The 20,635-nt window shown below is 36.0% G+C and overlaps 1 protein-coding gene across 3 annotated transcripts in view; it reads left to right on the forward strand.

Annotated features, from left to right (window-relative positions):
* The window catches only part of NBAS (NBAS subunit of NRZ tethering complex), a 317,777-nt gene that overhangs the window by 60,557 nt on the left and 236,585 nt on the right, over positions 1 to 20,635 (forward strand). For all 3 annotated transcript variants that reach the window (XR_013349722.1, XM_077844073.1, XM_077844072.1), the window contains exons 12-15: positions 7,784 to 7,912; positions 17,924 to 17,987; positions 18,864 to 19,057; positions 20,243 to 20,500. Coding sequence is in view for 2 of the 3 variants with exons in the window: in XM_077844073.1 (XP_077700199.1) it covers positions 7,784 to 7,912; positions 17,924 to 17,987; positions 18,864 to 19,057; positions 20,243 to 20,500 (645 nt within the window). In the remaining variant the exon portion in view is untranslated. The remainder of the gene's footprint in view (positions 1 to 7,783; positions 7,913 to 17,923; positions 17,988 to 18,863; positions 19,058 to 20,242; positions 20,501 to 20,635) is intronic.

Below are 20,635 nucleotides of genomic sequence, written 5' to 3' on the forward strand. Positions count from 1 at the left end.
AGATGGTTAAGCAGTTATGAAACAACACAGTATTACACATTTTATAACCCATTCTATAAGGTAAAATGAAGTACCATTGAGGCGCAGAAGAGGGAGCATTTCATTCTGGAGGGGATGCTTGATTTGAAAGTCAGAGTTGCTCCCACGGAAAGAGGAACACCAGACATTTCCAGACTGGCAGGAGCATATGCAGAGTCATGGAAGTGTCAGAGAGCTTTGCTGGAACTCTCCAGTTTGCTGAGCTCCAGGATCCAAAGACACCTGTTTCTTGTATTCCATGTTTATTTCGCTTGGACCAGTATATTGTAGTATACTCACTGCAATAATTATTTGGGGATTGCTTTTCATACTTCTTTATACCCTGTGTAGTTAGCAGATAACTGTTTGCTCATGGATTTGGGATATGAATAGGCAAATATAACTGTTTCAATCAGTACAGATTGTACTGATTGTCTATTCTTGCCTCCACTGTGGTTGGTTGACTAACCATAAGCCATAGTTTTACTTCTGCGCCCTCTATTCTCCTCCATTGATCTTTGTGTCTGTTTTTCTGCCAGTACCATACAGGTTGGATTACTGTAGCTTTGTGTTATATCTTGAAATCTGGGATTGTAACACTTTAGTTTTTTTCTTTGTCTCTGTGTTTCTGCTTCTCTCTCTCTCTCTTTCTGTGTGTGTCTCTAATAAATAAATAAAATCTTTTTAAAAGAAAAAGAAAAAAACTAAGAGAAAGAGAGAGAGGCAGAGACACAGGCAGAGGGAGAAGAAGGCCCCATTGCAGGGAGCCTGATGTGGGACTTGATCCCGGGTCTCCAGGATCACGCCCTGGGCTGAAGGCGGTGCTAAACTGCTAAGCCATGGGGCTGCTGCCCTAGTTTTTTTCTTTCTCAAGATCACTTCAGTTATTTGGGGTCTTTTGTGTTCCATGCAATTTTAGGATTATTCTAGTTCTGTGAAAAATGCTGTTGGTATTTTTGATAGGATTGTGTCAAATTTGTAGATTGCTTTGGGTAGTGTGGACATTTTCATAATATTGGTTTTCCCAACTCATGAACACGGGATAGCTTTCCATCTGTTTGTGTCATCTTCTGTTTTTTTCCATCAGCGTTTAATAATTTTCAGGGTACTGGTCTTTTACCTCCTTAGTTAAGTTTATTCCTAGGCTTTTTGTTTGTTTGTTTGTTTTTTGGTACAGTTGTAAATGGGATTGTTAATTTTTCTTGGTGCTGCTTCATTATTAGTACATAGAAATGCAACAGAGTTCTGCATATTTTGTATCTTGTGACTTTACTGAATTCATTTATCAGTTCTAGTAGTTTTTGTGGAGTCTTTGGGTTTTCTATACATATTGTCATGTCTTCTGCAAATAATAAAAATTTTACTTCTTTTATACCAATTTGTCTTTTATTTCTTGTCTGATTGCTGGGGGGAGGACTTCCAATACTATGTTGAATAAAAGTGGTAAGAGTCTGTCTTTTTCTTGTTCCTGATCTTAGAGGGAAAGCTTTTCACCATTGACTATGATGTTAGTTGTGGGTTTTTCATGTATGACCTTTATATGATTCCAAATAACCAACTGTTGGTTGTCTGGCATATATTATCTTTCAAAGAGTATATTGATAATAAAAGCTACATATGTTCTTTTATAAGAAAGTTTTTTCCCCCCCAGACGCTTTCTCTTTCCTACATACTTTTGCAGTGTTGCCACCTGTTTGCTGCACCCTGGTTTGTTAATTGTGCTTTTGAGGATGATTGATTTTTGTGTGTGTGTGGGGGGGTGGTCCAGACTTTAAACCACAGAAAATCTTCTGAACTTCTTGAAGACAGAGATTTATGTTTTGCTCACTGCTGGCTCCCCAGAGTGTAAAATGGTGCCTGACATGTAATTATTATATTATTGAATATATTTATTCAATAAATAATTGTTGAATGTTGGAAGAGTAGGGCTTACAAATTCACCTTTAAGGCTATGTGGTAATTTAGAACATTTTGAAGTATGCATTATAGTTCTTCAGTACTTTAATTTTTTTAAAAAATTTATTTATGATAGTCACAGAGAGAGAGAGAGAGAGAGAGAGAGATAGGCAGAGACACAGGCAGAGGGAGAAGCAGGCTCCATGCAGGGAGCCCGACGTGGGATTCGATCCCGGGTCTCCAGGATCCCGCCCTGGGCCAAAGGCAGGCGCTAACCCGCTGCGCCACCCAGGGATCCCCAGTACTTTAATTTTAATATAGTTTGTACATTTGAAAAGTGTAATGAAATAGGAAATCACTCATTTTTAATTGTTCTTATGTAGATGATACACAGTGGAAGAAAGTTAGCCAATTTAAACTAATCTCAGTACAAAGATCTGATATTTAACATTTAAAAGAATTACTCTCTTAGAAAGGACAGTTAAAAGTTTTATTGCAGTGTTTGAGACCAGGCACAATTCCACTCTAAATATTGCTGCCAGTAGTAGAAGGCTTTAATTAGTGTTTTTAATTAACAAAAGATCAAATGATATTTGAGCTGGTGGTTTAATAAATGAGAAATAGAGGTGAAAGTTAAAATCCTGTTCATATTATTAATTTCTTTTTTTTTCATATTATTAATTTCAATAGTATTAGTATCACATTGCTACACAGATTCAGTGAGGTAAGAGGAAAGTACTGTTGGAAAATTTTTGAGCAAAAATTTGATACAAAGGGGTACATAGAATTGATAATACGGTCCGTTAAAAGGGCCATAGATGAGCTTCTGGTGGAAGAAGACTATCTATTGTGTAAATGATCTTTGTCAGCCAACTTACTCTGCCCCATCTTGCCTACTCAGTGATAATAACTTACCAAGTAATTATTTACCGAGACTGCCTTTTTTGGTGGATACTCATGGAATAGAGTAGACGTTAGCAAGTGATAGTCATCATTTTCTTTCTTGTTTTGTTTGCCTCAAACAATTGTAAGATACAATTGTGAGATATTTATTGAAGTATAATTGTAAGATATTTTAAGTGTACAATGTGAATGGATTTTCCCCCATCGAATTCACACATCCATTAACTCACATATTTACCTTTTTCTTGTGTGCATAAGAATGTTGAAGTCCTACTCTCTTAGCAAGTTTCAGTTATATAGTGCAGCGTTATCACGTTACCCATGAATCTTCAGAACTTCATCTTCTAACTAAAAGTTTTTAGCCTTTTACCAACATCTTCTTACTTCCTCCTTTCCCCCAATCTCTGATAGACAACTAGTTTCCTACTATCTGTTTCTAGGGGTTTGATTTTTTAAAAAGATTATATATATATATATGTAACATGCAATATTGGTCTTTCTGTGTTTGGTGTATTTCACTGAGCATAATGCCCTCTAGGTTCATCGATATTGTCACAAATGACAGGATTTCCTTCTTTTTTAAGGCCACGTGATACGTGTGTGTGTGTGTCCACATTCTCACCAGCGTTTGTTCTCTTTTCTTTTTGATGATAGCCATCCTAATATGTGTGAGGTGGTACCTAATTGTGCTTTTGATGTGCCTTTCCCTGATGATTAGTTGAGCACCTTTTCATGTACCTGGTGGCCATTTTTATGTCTTTTTTGGAAAAAAAGTCTATTCAGATGTTTTGTTCATTTTTAAGTTGGGTTATTTGGTTTTTTTGCTATTGTTAATGGAGTCCCTTGTATATTTTGGATATTAACTTTTTATCAGTTATGTGGTTTGTAAATATTTTCTCCCATTTCATTGTTGTCTTTTCATTTTGTTAATGGTTTCCTTTGCTGTGCTGATGTTTTTAGTTTGATGTAGTCCTGCTTGTTTATTTTTGCTTTTTTTGACTTTGCTCTTGGTATCCTAATCCAAAAAATCATTGCTAAGACCAGTCAAGGAGCTTATCCCTTGTTTTCTTACAGGAGTTTTAGGGTTTCAAGTCTTATGCTCAAGTCTTTCATCCAATTAGAGTAAATGGTATACATTAGGGGTTCAATACCTATGTGGTTTTTCCAGTACCATTGAAAGAGTATGCTTTCCCCACTGTGTATTGTTGGCTCCTTTGTTGTAAATTAGTTGACTGTCTATGCATAGGTTTATTTCTGGGCCCTCTGTTCTATTCTACTGATCTTTGTGCCTGTTTTTATACCAATACAGTATTATTTTGATTACTATAGCTTTGTAACAATAGTTTGAAATCAAAGTATGATACCTACAGTTTTGTTCTTTCTTAAGTTTGCTTTGGCATCTTTGGGGACTTAGGGTCTTTTGTGGTACGGTACAAATTTTAGGATTATTCTATTTCTATGGAAAATACCATTTGAATTTTGGTAGAGATTGCATTGAACCTATAGGTCACTTTGGACATAATGGACATTTTAACAGTATTCTTTCAATCCATGAACATGGAATATCTTTCCATTTATTTGTGTTCAATTTATTTGACCAATGTTTTCTGGCTTTTCTTGTACAGATCTCTCACCTTCTTGGTTACGTTTATTCCTAAGTATTTTATTTTTTTGGATGCTAGTATAACTGCGATTGTTAATTTCTTTTTTATAATAGTGCACTGTTAGTGTATAGGAATGCAAGTGGTTTTTGTATGTTGATTTTTGTATCCTAAAGCTTTACTGAAATTGTTTATTCCTGCAGTTTTCCAGTGGAGTCTTTAGGATTTTCTATATATAATATCATGTCATCTGTAAAGAGACAGTTTTACTTCTTCCTTTCCAGTTCATGTGCTTTCTATTTATTTTCTTGCCTAATTGCTCTGGCTAGGATTTGCAGTACTATGTTGAATAAAATTGGCAAGAGTGGGCTTTCTTGTCTTGTTCTTGCTCTCAGAGAAAAAGCTTTCCACTTTTCACTGCCAAGTTATATATTCTTGACATTCCAGCTGTTGTAATGATTGAAATGAACATGACATACATATTTGAGGAATCTGAAAGAAATTCAGACACATTTTAACCAAAGTAAAAATTATGGCTAAATTTTATTGCGTTTTGAGCTATTTAAGTCAAAAAGAAGACGAGAGAAGGATTATTCACTTATGCTGAGAAATCTTAATACAGTATGAGGAATTGCAGTTCGAAGGTTTGAGGTTTACTTTTATTGTGATGTGCAGTTGATTGAAAAACCATTTCCTCTTATTTCTGAGCACACACTCTGAAATTCTCTCCCTGGCCAACCAAAAATCATTCAGATTTCTAAATACCGCAGACTCTCTTCACAGAATTTAGCCTAGATTTTCTAACTGTGGCTTTAGGTCTTGTGTAACAGTTACTGTCAGGATAATAAATTATTCCCTGAGCCATAAATACTCTGTATGCTATGTGCACTCAGAAATGTTTCTACAAATAAGAGTTTTTATTTCATTAGGAAAACACCGTGTTTCTGAAGTAACATAGGTGACTTGTCTATTATGAGTGGCTATAATTCAGTTGCTACTGATAACCATATCTTCTCACTGTGCACATATATGAAAGTTAAACAGATAACTTGGGACTTGAAAGAAATGTATACTTAACGTATACATCTCATTGTCTGGGATCTGCTTTGAAAAACTCCAGGGGGAAAAAAATTCCCCAGCATATTGTAGTGACTCCAGGAGACTTGGTGAAACGAATGTGGAATATGGATATTTCTTTATAAGCTGGTTGTTGGGTCCATGGGTATTCATTGTACTATAATTTCTACTTTGGTGTGTCTGTAAGTGGAGATTTCTACAACAAAGTGCTTTAGAAAAAGGAACGGTAAGTTTGCAGTGTAGATATCATAGTGTCAAATAAAACTAAGGGGATTTAAGAACCCACCAGGTTAAAAGCAAGTGGTAATATTTTAGTTAGTCTATTTACTGCTTAATATCTAGAAAGAAAAGAAGGAAGGTAAAGGAGAGAAGGATTAAAACAAAATAATTAAAACAAAAATTTTCATTCAGTGTTTTCTAGTTCACAGTGCTATTAAATTCTTCACATTATTTATTACACTTTTTTCTTTTTTGTTAAAGAGATTCATAAACTCCCTATTTGCTTTCTTTCAGAACATTTTTAGGGGAGTTGGTTAATGAAGCATTTATAAAACCTGGGAGTTATCATACAGATCATTCATGACTAATTATGTAGGTGAGGAAAACAGTAAAGTATACTTGACCATGATTTCTCCCAGGGAGCATTCCTGTGGCTCCTGGAAAGGCCACGGCCCAGGGGAGGGCAGTGATGCCTGTGTAGTGGAAGTGACGTGGGTTGGCATTGAAGGCATCTAGTTCAGGTTCTGTGGTCTACACTTGAATGGTCTTCAGCAAGTGTCTTAACCCTTGGGATCTTGTTTCTTTCCCTATGAACTTTAAATGATGGGATGAAAGTTGTTGGAGGTGATGGAAATATGTGCTTGTGAGGTTCACCTTATGCCAAACTGTGGAGCCTGTTGACCAGAGTTGTGACTAGAAGATGTCAGGCTCTTCTGCTCGTGACCTCCTTTCCATCATAAAGGAGGGGATGGGGGAATATTTAACATTGTGTTGGAAGTGCTTTTGTGTTTATTGCTTTTCTTTCTCTGGCTTTTGTATTTTAATCTTCCTTACATTTAATTCTGGCATTCTGGGTTAGACATGTTATATCCCGTTAAAGTGATTTTAGTCCTTAGTGAGGAAATTAGAGGATGCTAATCTTTTCATCTATCTACTCATCCAGAAGTGTTTCTCACTTTCTGAAATCATGCTGTTTGTTTTTGATAGCTAATAATGCCTTAGTCATTGTAGACCTGAGGACTTAAACTCTTGTGTCTGTAGAGATCTGGTAGATAATGTGGTGAAGTGGGCCAGGTATAATTTCTGTTTTTTCAGTGTAGTGATATTTATTTTTCAGGCCTGTAGTTGACACCTGGCCTTAATCTTGGGGCTGTAACCAAGAATGATGGGGGCTTTGGCTAACTGGAAAGCTTATCACCATTTTAAGGGTGCATATGCTATGCAGTCCCACCTGATTATTGCCATGGGGGGTGGGGGCTGTGTTGCCAGATTTTCTAAATGTTAAGGACAAATACGGGTGTAGGCAGGCAGGAGACATTTCTGCTTGTATGGTTTCTCTTGTGGTAACTGAGCAACCTGGTATTCTCATTAGGAAAGGACTGAGAGATTGTTTGGACGAGTAGGACTCTGTGTACTCTGAGGTTGGCAATGAAAAATCCATGTACTACAGAGTTTTTCTTTGCTGTAGCAACAGTTAAATTCCTCAGATTTACCAGGAAATCTGGAAAGTAAACACTCTTAGCAGTACTTAAATTAAGGAATGCATTTTCCCCTTTGCCTTCTTCTGTTCCTGCCACTGGTGGACCCTCTTTTCTGCCAATTTTCTCTTCCTCCTTTCCTTTTCCTTTTGTCCACATAGCATGAATTTGTGGCCTCTCTGTGAAAGAACCTTTTAGGCATTGTGTACTTACAGAATCTTGTGAAAATGACCCAAAATTCAGGAAATTCACAATCTGATCAGTATCAACACATAAGTGTTAATGAGAATTCATGGTAATTGATGTGATATAAAGGAGTATTTTTATAATGCTCACATACTTGAGTGTTCAGTTTTATGTTAATTATAACACTATGAAATAGATTTAAAAAAATTTCTTAAGGCTAAGTGTCCTGTTTCTGTTTGCTGGATGGAGCACATTTATAGTGTTATGAAGTTGTTGGAACCCTTAATTATGAGAGATGATTTATGACATGATCCCTCCTGAAGAGTGTTTTTAAATTCTGGAAGTTACTTCTATTCAGCTAGAAGTTCCTTGATCTGACATTAATGTAATATAATTATTGTATAGGATGGAATCTTTAAGATGAGCCTTTCTCCAGATGGGACCCTCCTTGCTGCCATTCACTTCTCAGGGAAACTAAGCATCTGGGCCATTCCATCTCTGAAGCAGCAAGGGGAATGGAATCAAAATGAGCAGGTATGTCTCTTGATTATTATTATTCTAAGAATGATTCTCACTTAAGGGTGAGTACTGACAATACTGATTTCATTTGGTTGATATTTTAATGTAGCAAACAGCTGTTATTTATTCTTACCATGCCAAAGCTGTAGTTAAAATTAGAATATTGTCAATATAATAGGATAAATTAAGAACAGAGTAGCACTGTGTACTGACTTTAATTTGTAGGGCAATATAGTCTATATACTGAGTGTAATCTGTCCCCCAACCTCTTCTCTTTTCTCCTTTTCTCATTATAAAAATATAGAACGGAGTTATTAATTTTGTAGCAACAAGCAACTAATATGATGAAGGCTTCAGAATATTAAAGAATGCTTTAGAATACTAAATTCTTCCCACATCTTGCAACGCTAATATAATATTGGGCTTGTTTAAGGCTTCAAGGGAGTTCTCTTTTTCTCACTCAAAAGGTAGACAGTGAAGATACAGTCTGTTAATTTTTTAGTGTCTTGAAATGACACTCTTAAGAATGAACAGGTTCAGTTTAACAACAGATTCAGTATCTGTTATAATTTAAAATGCTGATGGGCAAATAAGGATTGCCCATAAATGATGTGTATTGTGATAGAGTGAAGATTTAAGGAAAAATTTTCTCAGTTATATACAACTTACATTCTCGATCTTTTATTCCTCTAATGACTGTTCAACATTTCAGCACATAACAGTCATACTTCCTCATTACTTTTTCTATAGGAATATCTTCTCACCAACTTTGGTGGATGATTTTGTGATTCCAAGATTGGAGTCTGAATGGATTGATGTCTTTTCTCAGAATTCTTTTTATTTTTATTTCACTGGTTAAACTGAGCTATTAAAAGAATTTTGAGGAGCAAAGAACATTTCATTATTCCCAGAATAGCAGAGGGAAAGAGAAACTGGGTCTTCATTTTCTTATGCTTTTCACAGATTTAAATTTGTTTTCGCTGTTCTTCAAGGTTTTTGTTTTTATACACAAGTTTGGGAAGGTTTTTTTTCCCCCCTTAGTTCCTACTCACCTTGAATTTAATTTGGTCCCCACATCTCTGCCACACTTTTCTCATTGGATCTAGATGTGTTCTAAACAGAAGAGTCACTCTTCAGTCTTCAACCTCAGTAGCTAAGTAAAAGGAATTCTTTCTCTCTTTCTTTGGAATTTATAGCTAACTTGATTTATATCTTCCCTCCAGAAGTGGAGTGGATCAACTCTACAACCACATATAGTTATGTGTTATACATAAATGATCTAAATGGTACCATGTAATTGTCGTGGTTATTGACATAGAGTGATAAATTCATCATTTGGGAAGACCCTTTTCTATTTATATATGTGAAATTTTACGTTTGGGCAATTTTTTTTCTCTTAAATTTACTAATTGCATTATTTCATTCATCTAATAGAAATACTGATGAAGTTTGAGGAACACTTAATATTTCATTTAGTTAGTATTCTAGAATGGCATACATGTGTAGTGCAAAGGGTATTTAGTATTTAGACAAAATTCATTAGTATGCTTTTCCATTTACTGAATTTCTAGATACTCTTCTTTACTTGCAAGGATAAATTGCATTTATTATAGTCCTTACTGGCATGCACTCAACTTTTTAACTGGTTAGACAGTATTTTGTCATTAGTTGCCAATCAATATCATTATACTTACCTAAATAGCTCATTAATGTTATTCATTAGATTTTTGTAATTATTCTATTAAAAGAGTTAAAAAATTGTTTAAAAAATTTGAATGACTAAATGTAAATATCTCAGTAGTTTGGAAAATGCCATCAGAAAAATAATGGAGTGGGTCAGTCGGTTAAGCCTATGACTCTTGATTTTGGCTTAGGTCATGATTTCAAGTCATGGGATCGAGCCCAAGTCTTGCTCTGTGTTCAGTGTGGAGTCTGCTTGTGACTCTCTCCCTCTACCTTGGCCCCTCCCTCCCTCTGAAATAAGTAAATAAGAGAGAAAGAGGTTTATGGTGGGTACAGTGAATTCGTGCCAGAAGTTGGTCTCCTGTGTTGTCCTAGGGAGGCTCTTTTGAATAAAAGTATCTTGAGAGTTTAGAAGGGCGGTTCATCAGGAATTGCTGAGGAGGGATGAGCTTCCATCTTGCCATTTGTGGTTCTTGTTTAGCATCCCCCAAATAGTGTATAGAGACCATCTGCTGATGCAGCTTGATCCTCAAGGTAGTTATATCTTTTATTACAAACTGACCAGTTTTTAGGGGCAATATATCTGTGTTTTTAGATTGGGTTGCTATAAATGCCCTTGGATGCTTGAGCAAACTAGAGAAATAACGGCTTTGAGGGCTCACAAAACTGAAAACCATGGACTGGTTGCCATTACCTTGGACATTTTGCAGATGATAGATTCCTTTGCTGAGGGAACAGTGGCTTAGTGAGAATTACTGGACCTAATCTTACCTTCATTGCTATTTCTACTGCTGCTTAGCATGCTACCTCCTTCCAGAGTTTATCCCATCCTGGGCTGGTGGCTGCCAACCCCTCTCTTTTCTTGCTGTAGCTCAGTACATGAGAAGACTTTTGCTGAATAGAATAGGTTTTGTGCTCTGAGACCTCTGCTCATTTTAGTCTGAAAATAAATTTTATCCAAGGCTGATAGCACATAAAGAATTTAGTTTCATCTGATCCTTTCTTTAAGATTCTAAGGTTATGGTCAAAATGCAAACTGATTTGTTTACTTGTCATCTCCTCTCATCTGATCATTATGCTGCTTCACACTTGCTTCCTGAACTTTTCCTCTCCCTGCTTTTGTCCAGCCCTTTCTACTATTCTTTCTGAAACTTTATTCCATCATAAACTCCTATGAGTCTTCATCATTTTCACAGAAAGAGCCCTCTGGTTTCTTTTGATATACTCATTTCAGGCTTATGTAGCTCAGTGAGATCACGGTTCATGTAGACAGTATTCTTGTAGCTTTTGCAAAATTTACTATAATAATAACCTCGGGTATTATTTATTGAACACTTATTTTGTCCCAGGTTTACCTAGCAAGTAAGCAGTAGAGTTGGGATTTGGTTTCATCTCTCTCTGAGTCAGAGGTACATGCTCTTTCCAGGACTCTGGGAAAATAAATACATTTTTAAAAAAGGTGGGAAAAACATATTTATTAGGTTTTTTAAAATTAGGCTTTATTTATTTATATCTTTAATAGAATAGAGAGAAATCCCTTTTCTCGGTGAATGTAACTCAGATTTCTTCAGCCTTCTCAGATGTGTTGAACTCTTGAGCCCCAGTTAGTGTGTAACGCCAAGAATTGGAGTAAATAATTGACAAAGCTTCTCACTGGGAAACCCTTGCATTTACAATAGATGTATACAGTATCTATGATGTACTGGGAAATTATGTGAGGATGGTAACTCTTTGTTCAGCAAAAAGAGTTTGAACAACTTTACTCTGCTTGAGTTTTTCTGCTTGAGTTTTTGACCTATGTCCTAGGAGTTTGTCACATTGGGTTGGCCATTTTGGGTTTGGATGTCCCTTTATGAAGGGAGTCATTGAAATTTAGTGTAGTATGGTAAGTGCTATAAACCTTGTATGTAACAATTCTGTAAGGAGGAAGCTGTTAACTATACTTATAATAATAATCATAAAATAATAGAGTACAAGTATTTACTGAATCTTTACCAAGTTCTAGAGTAGAAAATGCAGTAAGTCCTAGTGCTTGCCCTTAAGATGTTTATAATCTTGCAAGGGAAATTATAAACAAATCAACAAAGGAACATGTTAATATTATGAAGAGCTAAGCTCAAAGGAAGGATGCACAATCCAGTTGGTGGAGTTGGGGGGAAAGATCTTTGGGAGTAAGTAGCACTTGTGTAGTAAGGCTTGGCTATCCACCCGGAGTGATTGTGACCTATTTCAATTACTTCATTATAGTCTGAGTAAGTGAGAAACATTTTCATATTTTAATAGATGGGAGTAGTACTAAAAGAAGTAAACTTGTATCACTGCTCTTAGAATCAAGATTCTGGTTGGCCTCAGGTTCTCTGACCTCATAGGTTAAGCCTTTCTTTCAGAGTATCTTCTGTAGCTCTTATGTTGAGAGATGCTGACTTTTGTCTGCACCAGTTATGCACTAGTAATATACTAATGGAAAAAAAAGGGAGAGAGTCCACGCAGTTCATGCGAATGATACCTCCAGAGTTGGGCAGGCCATTGGGCAGAGACCTTGAAAATGTGAAATTATAAATAAGTCGTTTACCGAATATATTGGTGTCATTTTATGTACTCCTGGCTGACTGAGAAACCGTGCTCCTTTCTCATTCGTCCAGCAATAGTCAAGGGACCTTGGGTTGGCCAGGCAGGACAGGGCTCTGCCTCTCCTTATGGCTGTTCTAGGAAATGGACAAAGCAATGAGTTTGAAATAGATTATATGGTACTATATAGTGTATCATTTTAGCTAAAACATTGCCTGAGGAGAAACTGATGTTACTATTGCCTATACAACCTTAGCCTCTTTTATCAAATTGTGAATGCAGCTCATCTGAGGCCTTCTTCTTGTAATTTGCTACTTTATTAGTTTGTCATAATATGCTTTGTGTGATTGTGTATTTTCTCTTTAAAATCTAATGATTAAAGATAGTTGTGGAAATGCCTATTCTGATTTACTTCTATCCAGTTTTGAGTTGATTAAATACTTCAACTTTCATTGTCAATATGAAAATCCATCTGGCTAGAAATCTGTGAGTATTAAGTTTTGTTCATGTCTGGAATATAGTAAAATTGCTAAAGTGATTTTCATTTCAAACATTTCCCATATGTTATGTTTATATATTTCCATCTCACTTTTGGCCTTAATTTTTGTCTGAAGAAGTTTTATTATTTTTCTATTTGTACTTACTTAGATGAAATAGAAAAGATAAGTTTCATTTCTCACACAGTTTTATTTGCTCTTTGACACAATAGTAGCTATTGAACAAATTTTGTTAAATGGATCAATCAATGGAGGATAAGTGGGAAGATGACAGTTAATGTGATTAATCTTGATATAATCCACAGCTGTTTTTACAGCTTCACTCAACTGTGAGCTTCTGGAGAATAGACACTGACTATACATTTCTTCCATGGGGTCTAACATAGAGCTTGGCATATTAAATACTAATAAGTGTTTGTGGAATGAAAAAACATTTGACAGGTTGCTTTTATAAGCGGTTAGAGGCAGGGTCTTTGTTATATTTAGCTTCTAGCTGTTAAAAAGAAGCAACAAATAAATTCCTAAATCTGAAGAAAACATTACTGTCACCATGAGAGCCTTTCTATGCAAAATCTATCTAAGTATATTCTTAAGACATTCTCCTCTGAGCTACTGCTACACCATGAAGTGGGGGCACTTGAGGCTGTTTTTCAGACACAAGGCACATATTGTACAAAGCAGAGTGACATGGAGGTTGCTTCTCAGAATATATCAACATGGTACCAGGAGTGAGTACCCCTGGTGTGCTTTCACAGGGGGCATGGGTTCTTGGTGATCCTGCTCTCAAAGCATCAGCTACAGAGTGTAGATCAGATGTCCTAAAGTATGGCCAGATCACGGGTCCCCTCCTAGATAGAGTTTTTAGGGTTGAAGTGTGGTAAGTCTGTCACAGTTTGAATAGTGTAAGGGAAGCAGTGGGAATATTAGCTTTGGAGGGGGGCAGGAGGTACCTCTTAATCTCCTTTATGTATTTTGCCCATTTTTCCCCACCCCCACAACTACCAGTTTATTCTCTATCTTTGAGTCGGTTTATATATTCTTCGTTTTGGGTTTTAGATTTCACATATAAATGAAATCGTACAATATTTGTCTTTCTTTGTCTGACTTGCTCCATTTAGCATAATACCCTCTAGGTCCATGCATGTTGCCACGCAAATAACAAGGTCTCATTCTTTTGTATGGCTGAGTAATGTTCCGTTATGTGTATAAACCACATCTTTTTTTAATCTCCTGTATCTATATCTTGGCTGTGGTAAATAATGTTGCAGTGAACATAGGGATTCATATATTGCTTAAAATTAATGTTTTTCTTTTCTTTCTTTGCTTTCTTTCATTTTCTGGTAAATAGTAGTGGAATTACTGGATCCTGTGATATTTCTAGTTTTAATTTTTTTGAGGAAACTTCATACTGTTTCCTACAGTGATTGCACCAATTTACATTCCCACCAACAGTGCATGAGGATTTCTTTTTCTCCATGTCCTCATCAACACTAGTTATTTCTTGTTTCTTTTTTTTAGCCGTACTAGCTGGTGTGAGGTGATATCTCATTGTAGTGTTGATTTGCATTTCCCTGATGATCAGTGATGTTGAGCATCTTTTTATGTGTCTGTTGGCCATCTTTTTGTTGTGTTTGGAAAAGTGTCTATTCATGTTCTCTGCCCATTTTTAAATTAGACTATTTGGTTTTTTTGGTGTTGAGTTGTGTAAGCTCTTTATGTATTTTAGATACTAACTTCTTAGTGGATAAGCCATTTGCAAATAACTTCTCCCATTCACTAGGTTGCCTTTGTTGTGTGAAAAGCTTTTTATTTTGGGATAGTCTCAGTAGTTTCTTTCGCTTCTGTTTCCCTTGCCTAGGGAGACCAATCCAGAAATAGTTTGAATCCTATGAAGGGAAGCAGTGGGAATGTCAGCTTTGAGAGTGGTGAGGCATAAGCTGTCAGGTTGCTGGCAGACCACTTCTGCCTGAAGCAGATCATTTCATCAAACTTGCACATATTGTGAAGTTTAACATTTAGTTCACGTATCTAGAGTGAATCTGCTAGGTGTACTGCAAAGGTGATAGCATATAGATAGTTAGGTGTATATCCAGAAGAATTTGAAACAGGTACTCAAACAAATACATTTACATACATGTTCTGAGCAGTACTTTTCACAACAGCCACAAGTGGAAAAAACTCAAAAGTCCATTAAAGCAAGGCTGGATAAATCCGTTACAGTAAATACCTACAATAGAATATTATTCAGACATAAAAATTAACAAAGTATTGCTACATGTTAAAGTGTGGTACCTTGAAAACATTATGCTACTGGGAAGAAGCCAAGACACTCTTGTGTCCTACAATTTATGTGTCATAGGAATTCATTGACGTGAAACATCTGGAACAGGTAAATCCATTTGAGGCAGAAAGCGGATTGGTAGCGCCTGGGACTTGGGGGGCAGAGGGAGTGGGAAGTAACTGTCTACTGGATAAGTGGTTTTATTCTGGATTGATAGAAATGCTTGGGAACTAAATAGAAGTGACAACACTGTGAACATACTAAATGCCACTGAACGTACATTTTAAAATGGTTAAATTACATTATGTGCATTTTAGCTCAACAACAACAAAATGACCTTGTGAAATCCCATTTTCTCCAGAACCCTAAGACAAGCAAAAATACAGATCATTAGAACTGATATCCTGTACTTTAAACTGACCTACCTTTTTTTTTTTTTTTTAGATTTATTTAATTATTTTAGAGAGGCAGAGAGAGCATGAGTGGAGGGAGGAGCAGAGGGATAGAATCCCAAGCAAACTCCCCACTGAGCAGGGAGCACAATGTGGGTCTTGATCCCATGGCCCATGAGATCATGACCTGACCCGAAACCAGTACTCAGATGCTTAACCAACTGAGGCACCCAGGTGCCTTTTCCTTTTTCTTGAATAAATTTAGTACTTTTTTTAGCCTGTGTACTTTTGTTCATGTTGTGTTCTCTGAGTGAAAGGTCTTCTTCCACGGATGTTCTGTGTCCAGAATTTATCCAAGTCTTATGGCACCAAGTGTAGCACTTTCTCTATACCTCTTTAACCCCCTTTGTCTTTCTCAAGCCCCTGTTCAAAATGATCTCTTCATCTTTTGATACCCCTGATGGGTTTTTAATCTATACCTCCTTTGGGGTAGTTATCAAATTTGAACTTGAGTTATAGTAAATTGTTTCTGTTTCTTAGCTCTCTGCCTGCTTGAGTTGTGAAACCTACAATATCTGATTTCTTTTCCCTCACACACAGTGTGAGTGGACAGCATTCATTGACTAAATAGCAGAAGAAACCACACTTTTTAGAGGGTGTAGGAATACTACTACTAGGTCAACTAATTTCCCTGTAGCTTAGGCATTGTAATTAGAGTGCAGCGACTTAAAAGATTAATTCAGCATTTAGCTACTATGACAGGTGAGCACAGTGATGGGTCTGGGAATATGAGGATGATGCTGACACAGCTGTGGATGCAAAAGGACATATCTTCACCTTGTGTTTAGAATTGAATTCGGAAGAGACACCCATTATTGAAGCAATCTGCATGGAATAGTCTAGTCCCAAAGTATCTGGAGGCTGACCCCCATAGACTAGCTTGTTCATGGTGGACCTTTTCATCATTGAATTTTTTTTTTTTAAAGATTTTATTTATTTGTTCATGAGAGACAGAGAGAGAGAGAGAGGTAGAGACATAGGCAGAGGGAGAAGCAGGCTCCATGCAGGGAGACCGACGTGGGACTCGATCCCAGGTCTCCAGGATCACACCCCAGGCTACAGGTGGTGCCAAACCACTGCACCACTGGGGCTGCCCTCATCATTGACTTTGATGAAGACAACCCCACCTTGAATTCTCAAAGTACTCATGCCAGTGAGAGGATTTCTGTTGAAATTTGTTTGAAGATTTCTTGTTAAATTTCATTGTGATCTTTATGTACTTAAATTTACCTAAGGCCGAACTATTACTGTTGTTGCTTTTGGGATTTAAAGCTTTACTTCCCTACTCCACTTGTGTACTCCAGAATGTGAGTACGGAGGCACACATGTCACCATATAAATAAATGGTAATGTGCATGTGATGTTGTGGGAGCATGTATAGCCGATAATTCAGAGGGACTGGATATATCCAAAGTGCCCTATAAATGATCAAATAAGATTTCAATTTAGTTACTTTCAGTAATATATATCTTCTGGTATTCTAAGTCTTTGAAGGTTAATTATCTTTTTTATGATAAAATAAACCAGGACAATCTATTCTTCTTTTTGTTATATAAATAGGCTTTTATTGTAACTTTTTGGATAAACTTTAAAGAATTATATCTTCTGAATGATTTATCATAGTTATAGAGATCAGGAAGTTCTTTTAAGCCATGGAAAGAAGGATTAATTTTAATATCCTAAAGGGTTAGTCCCTGAGCAAATTGTTAATAAAACATATATTCTAGTTCTGTTACACTAGATGTAAAAGTACATTTTGACTATAGCATTATTTTTTTTAGGCTTAAAATTTCAGATAAATAGCCAAATGATTTTTTGCTGGCCTTTGCTTATACTGTTAAAATTCTGAAGATGAAATAATTAACAATGAGGCAAGAGGGTATCTGGCAGTGCCTTAATCTCAATTGTTTTTTTGATATTTGAGATTCTAGAAGGTGGGCATGACATTATGTTCCATGGAATTAGAATATGAATGGATCAAGTTTGAGGATTGTATGGTTATATTTTTTTTACTTAGTAAGTTTTTAGTCATAGGAAGTTAGAAGACAAGGAGGAGTTAGAAGGAAGGAGATGACGTAGGGGTTGAGAGTCTGGTTTTAGAGTTAGGGTGCCCAAGGCCTGGAGGGGTTACTCATCTCTCAGTAAGTTGTAGGAGTAGGACTTGCATCCAGGCCTGTGTTTATTTACAACAGCAGAACTGTTCTCCCAGAATGTAAGTGCATGTGTGTGAGAGAGTTGGTGCAGAACTATTGGCATATCCTGCTCTCATTTGTATTAACATTGCATGCTTGCTATTTTGCTGTTCTTAAGCATGCTGTTTTCCTCATTAAATTGAGCCACAGTAGTTGCATGTGCACATTTTAAGTGTAAGAACAAGATTATCCAGAGGAATAGATTTCTGCCAGGTATAATATAATGAAGAGGTCGAAGGATAGCATCATTTCCCTATTTTGTTACTTTAGAAAATCCATAGTTCTTGATGATGTTCTTATGATTTTCTTACATTCTTGTCTCAAGAAGTCCTGTGCATATTTTTTCTATTTAGCCAGGGTATGATGACCTTAATCCTGATTGGAGACTCTCTATTGAGAAGAGAAAAAAAATCAAAGGTGAGTTGTATGAAATAGGATAATTAAAACCTTAAGAGACTACTATTATATAATAAAAGTGCTCTTTAGGTGATATATCTAGGGAATGAATAAAAACCTTTTTTACTGTCCAAGGTTTTACTGTTCTTTGATTGAGGCTCTGTAAAGTTAGACTGACACAAGACAGATTAACAGGAGAAAAATGAACAGAAGTTTCTAGCATGTACGTCAAGCTTACACATGGGGAGTACTGAGAAATGAGTTAACAAGGGTTGTTGGAAATTGGTTTTATTTATACAGCATCTTGGCATAGGAACAATACAATTACTAAGAGAAGTGACAAGATAAAGAAAAAGAACGTAGAGTTACTTAAATTTCTTTGTCTTAAAATATTTCTTATGTCAAAGTGGCATATTTTGAGGTAGTGGTCATGATCACCTTCACAAATTTAAGAGAAAATCAGCTTTGAAAACAATTATAGGTCTTTCTTCAATTTTTACTAAGAGTATAATTCTCTCATATTGTTTGAAAGGGGATGTGTGAGCATTTTCTAAAACCTTTTATAACCTTTATGATACGTACGCATTGTACACATCGCTTACTCTGTTGACAGTGGTGACATGTGTCTGTATATTCTTCATTTTTTGAGTGGAAAGACCAAAAACTATGTACTCCTGCATCTTTAGAGTTTTGGACTCTGATAAATTTTTGGAACTCAGACGTTGATTAAATAAATTACCATTTTGTAAAAATTTGGGTGATGGCTTACAATTTATTTTTTCTTACTTAACATGTTTAGGGCCCAAATATGGTTTTTAAATTGATCACTGGACTAAATGTGTTGTATTTAATCCACATTGACTGATGAATTTGTGTTGATTCCCTTTTCCCCATTAGATAGAGAGTCCTTCTACCCACTGATAGATGTAAATTGGTGGGCAGCCAATGCAGTGACTTTGGCTCGCTGCTCTGGTGCTTTGACGGTTTCTTCGGTGAAAACGTTGAAGAACTTACTGGGAAAATCCTGTGAGTGGTTCGAACCATCACCTCAAGTCACTGCTACCCATGATGGGGGATTTTTGAGTTTGGAGGTAAGGCTTTTCCTTTTGGAGCAGCTGATGTGTTGGAAAGTAAACATGCATTTCAGCAAAAATCTAAACACCTGATTCTAATGTAAATATAATTTATTTAAATTTTTTTTAGTGATATGTGTCCATTTACTTATCTTTATTGAAGTACAGTTAAACATTTGATTTTTTTATAGTGTAGCTATTCCATTATCTACTCTTGTCCTTAAAAACAAAGACTTGGGATTGGAATCAGAGATTGAGTACAGTATAAGAAAGATCTATTGTTTAGTCAATTAAAAAACTTGCATTGTAGAAAACTGAAGAAAATTGAGTCATTTTGTTCTTTGTGAAGCATTTTATCTTCACTGACATGATAGTTTTTTTTTTCTTTTTCTTAGATTAGACATCTTAAAATGTTAAACGTATTTCTACTTAAATAGGGTCTTTAACAAACTATTTCCATGAACTTAAAAAATTCTGGTTCTTTTAGTAAAGAAAGCTTGTTTGTCTCCTGTCAAAAGACTTAAAAATAGAGGCTAGTAATTTAAAGTTACATTTTGGTCATTAAAAATTCTTATTCTAAGTATTTCAAGTGCAGATTCACAAGTATTTTTTTACCTTAGGGTTTGTTACTGAGTCTACAGATGTTACTTAAAAAGAAAACCATGGCTTAAAATTGAAGCCAACTCTGTTAAGTGTGGGAATGAAAGTTATCTTCAACAGTCAGGCTTTCAGACTCAGAAGTTTGTGAAGCTGTTAGACCTTTTTTTTTTTTTTTTTTTTTTTTAAGGGAGGATAGGCGGGAGAGCTATTGTCAGTAAAGCAAATAAATACCTTCATGTTTGTTTTCTAAGTAGATGAAAAAATCATATTTCTCTATAGCAGGTACAAAAATATCAAAAGTGAAGAAATTAGCATTCTTTTTATTTTCCTACAGTAATTGCCAGACATATATTTGGGAGATCATATTAATGAGCCATTATGAAAACAAGCTTTAGTTTTGGAGATTTGGAGCAGTGGATATTTCTGGAGCTGTTGATGTCTATACTTTTTGTTGTTGAGTTCCTTTGAAGTCTATTCTCTGTCTTCATCATTGTAGCTCATGTCATGCATCAAACCAGAGTAGAATTAAAAATATTTTTCTCATTGACTAAAGCTTGTCTGCAGTTCCTCACTACTGATTTAACATTTCCTTTTTCAATTTAGTGTGAGATTAAACTTGCCCCCAAACGATCTCGTTTGGAGACTAGGGGTGGAGATGAAGATGAAGGGGAAGAGGATTCTGATTCTGATCAGGAAGTGTCTGCCAAGGCTCGCTACTTCGGCTACATAAAACAGGGTCTGTACCTGGTGACGGAAATGGAGCGATTTGCACCTCCACGCAAACGCCCACGAACCATTACTAAAAACTACCGCCTTGTGAGTTTGCGCTCCACGACTCCAGAGGAGCTTTATCAGAGGAAGGTGAGGGAGCATCCTCTCAGCATCAAAGTTCACAAGCATCCAGATTTTATTTCAATGAGAAAAAACTAATTTTTTTAAATACACAAATTTAAAGAGGGATTGCCCTATCATTGACATGTTAAGAAGTATCACTAT

The sequence above is a fragment of the Canis aureus genome, chromosome 12, assembly GCF_053574225.1.
Source record: "Canis aureus isolate CA01 chromosome 12, VMU_Caureus_v.1.0, whole genome shotgun sequence".
Taxonomy (NCBI): Eukaryota; Metazoa; Chordata; class Mammalia; order Carnivora; family Canidae; genus Canis; species Canis aureus.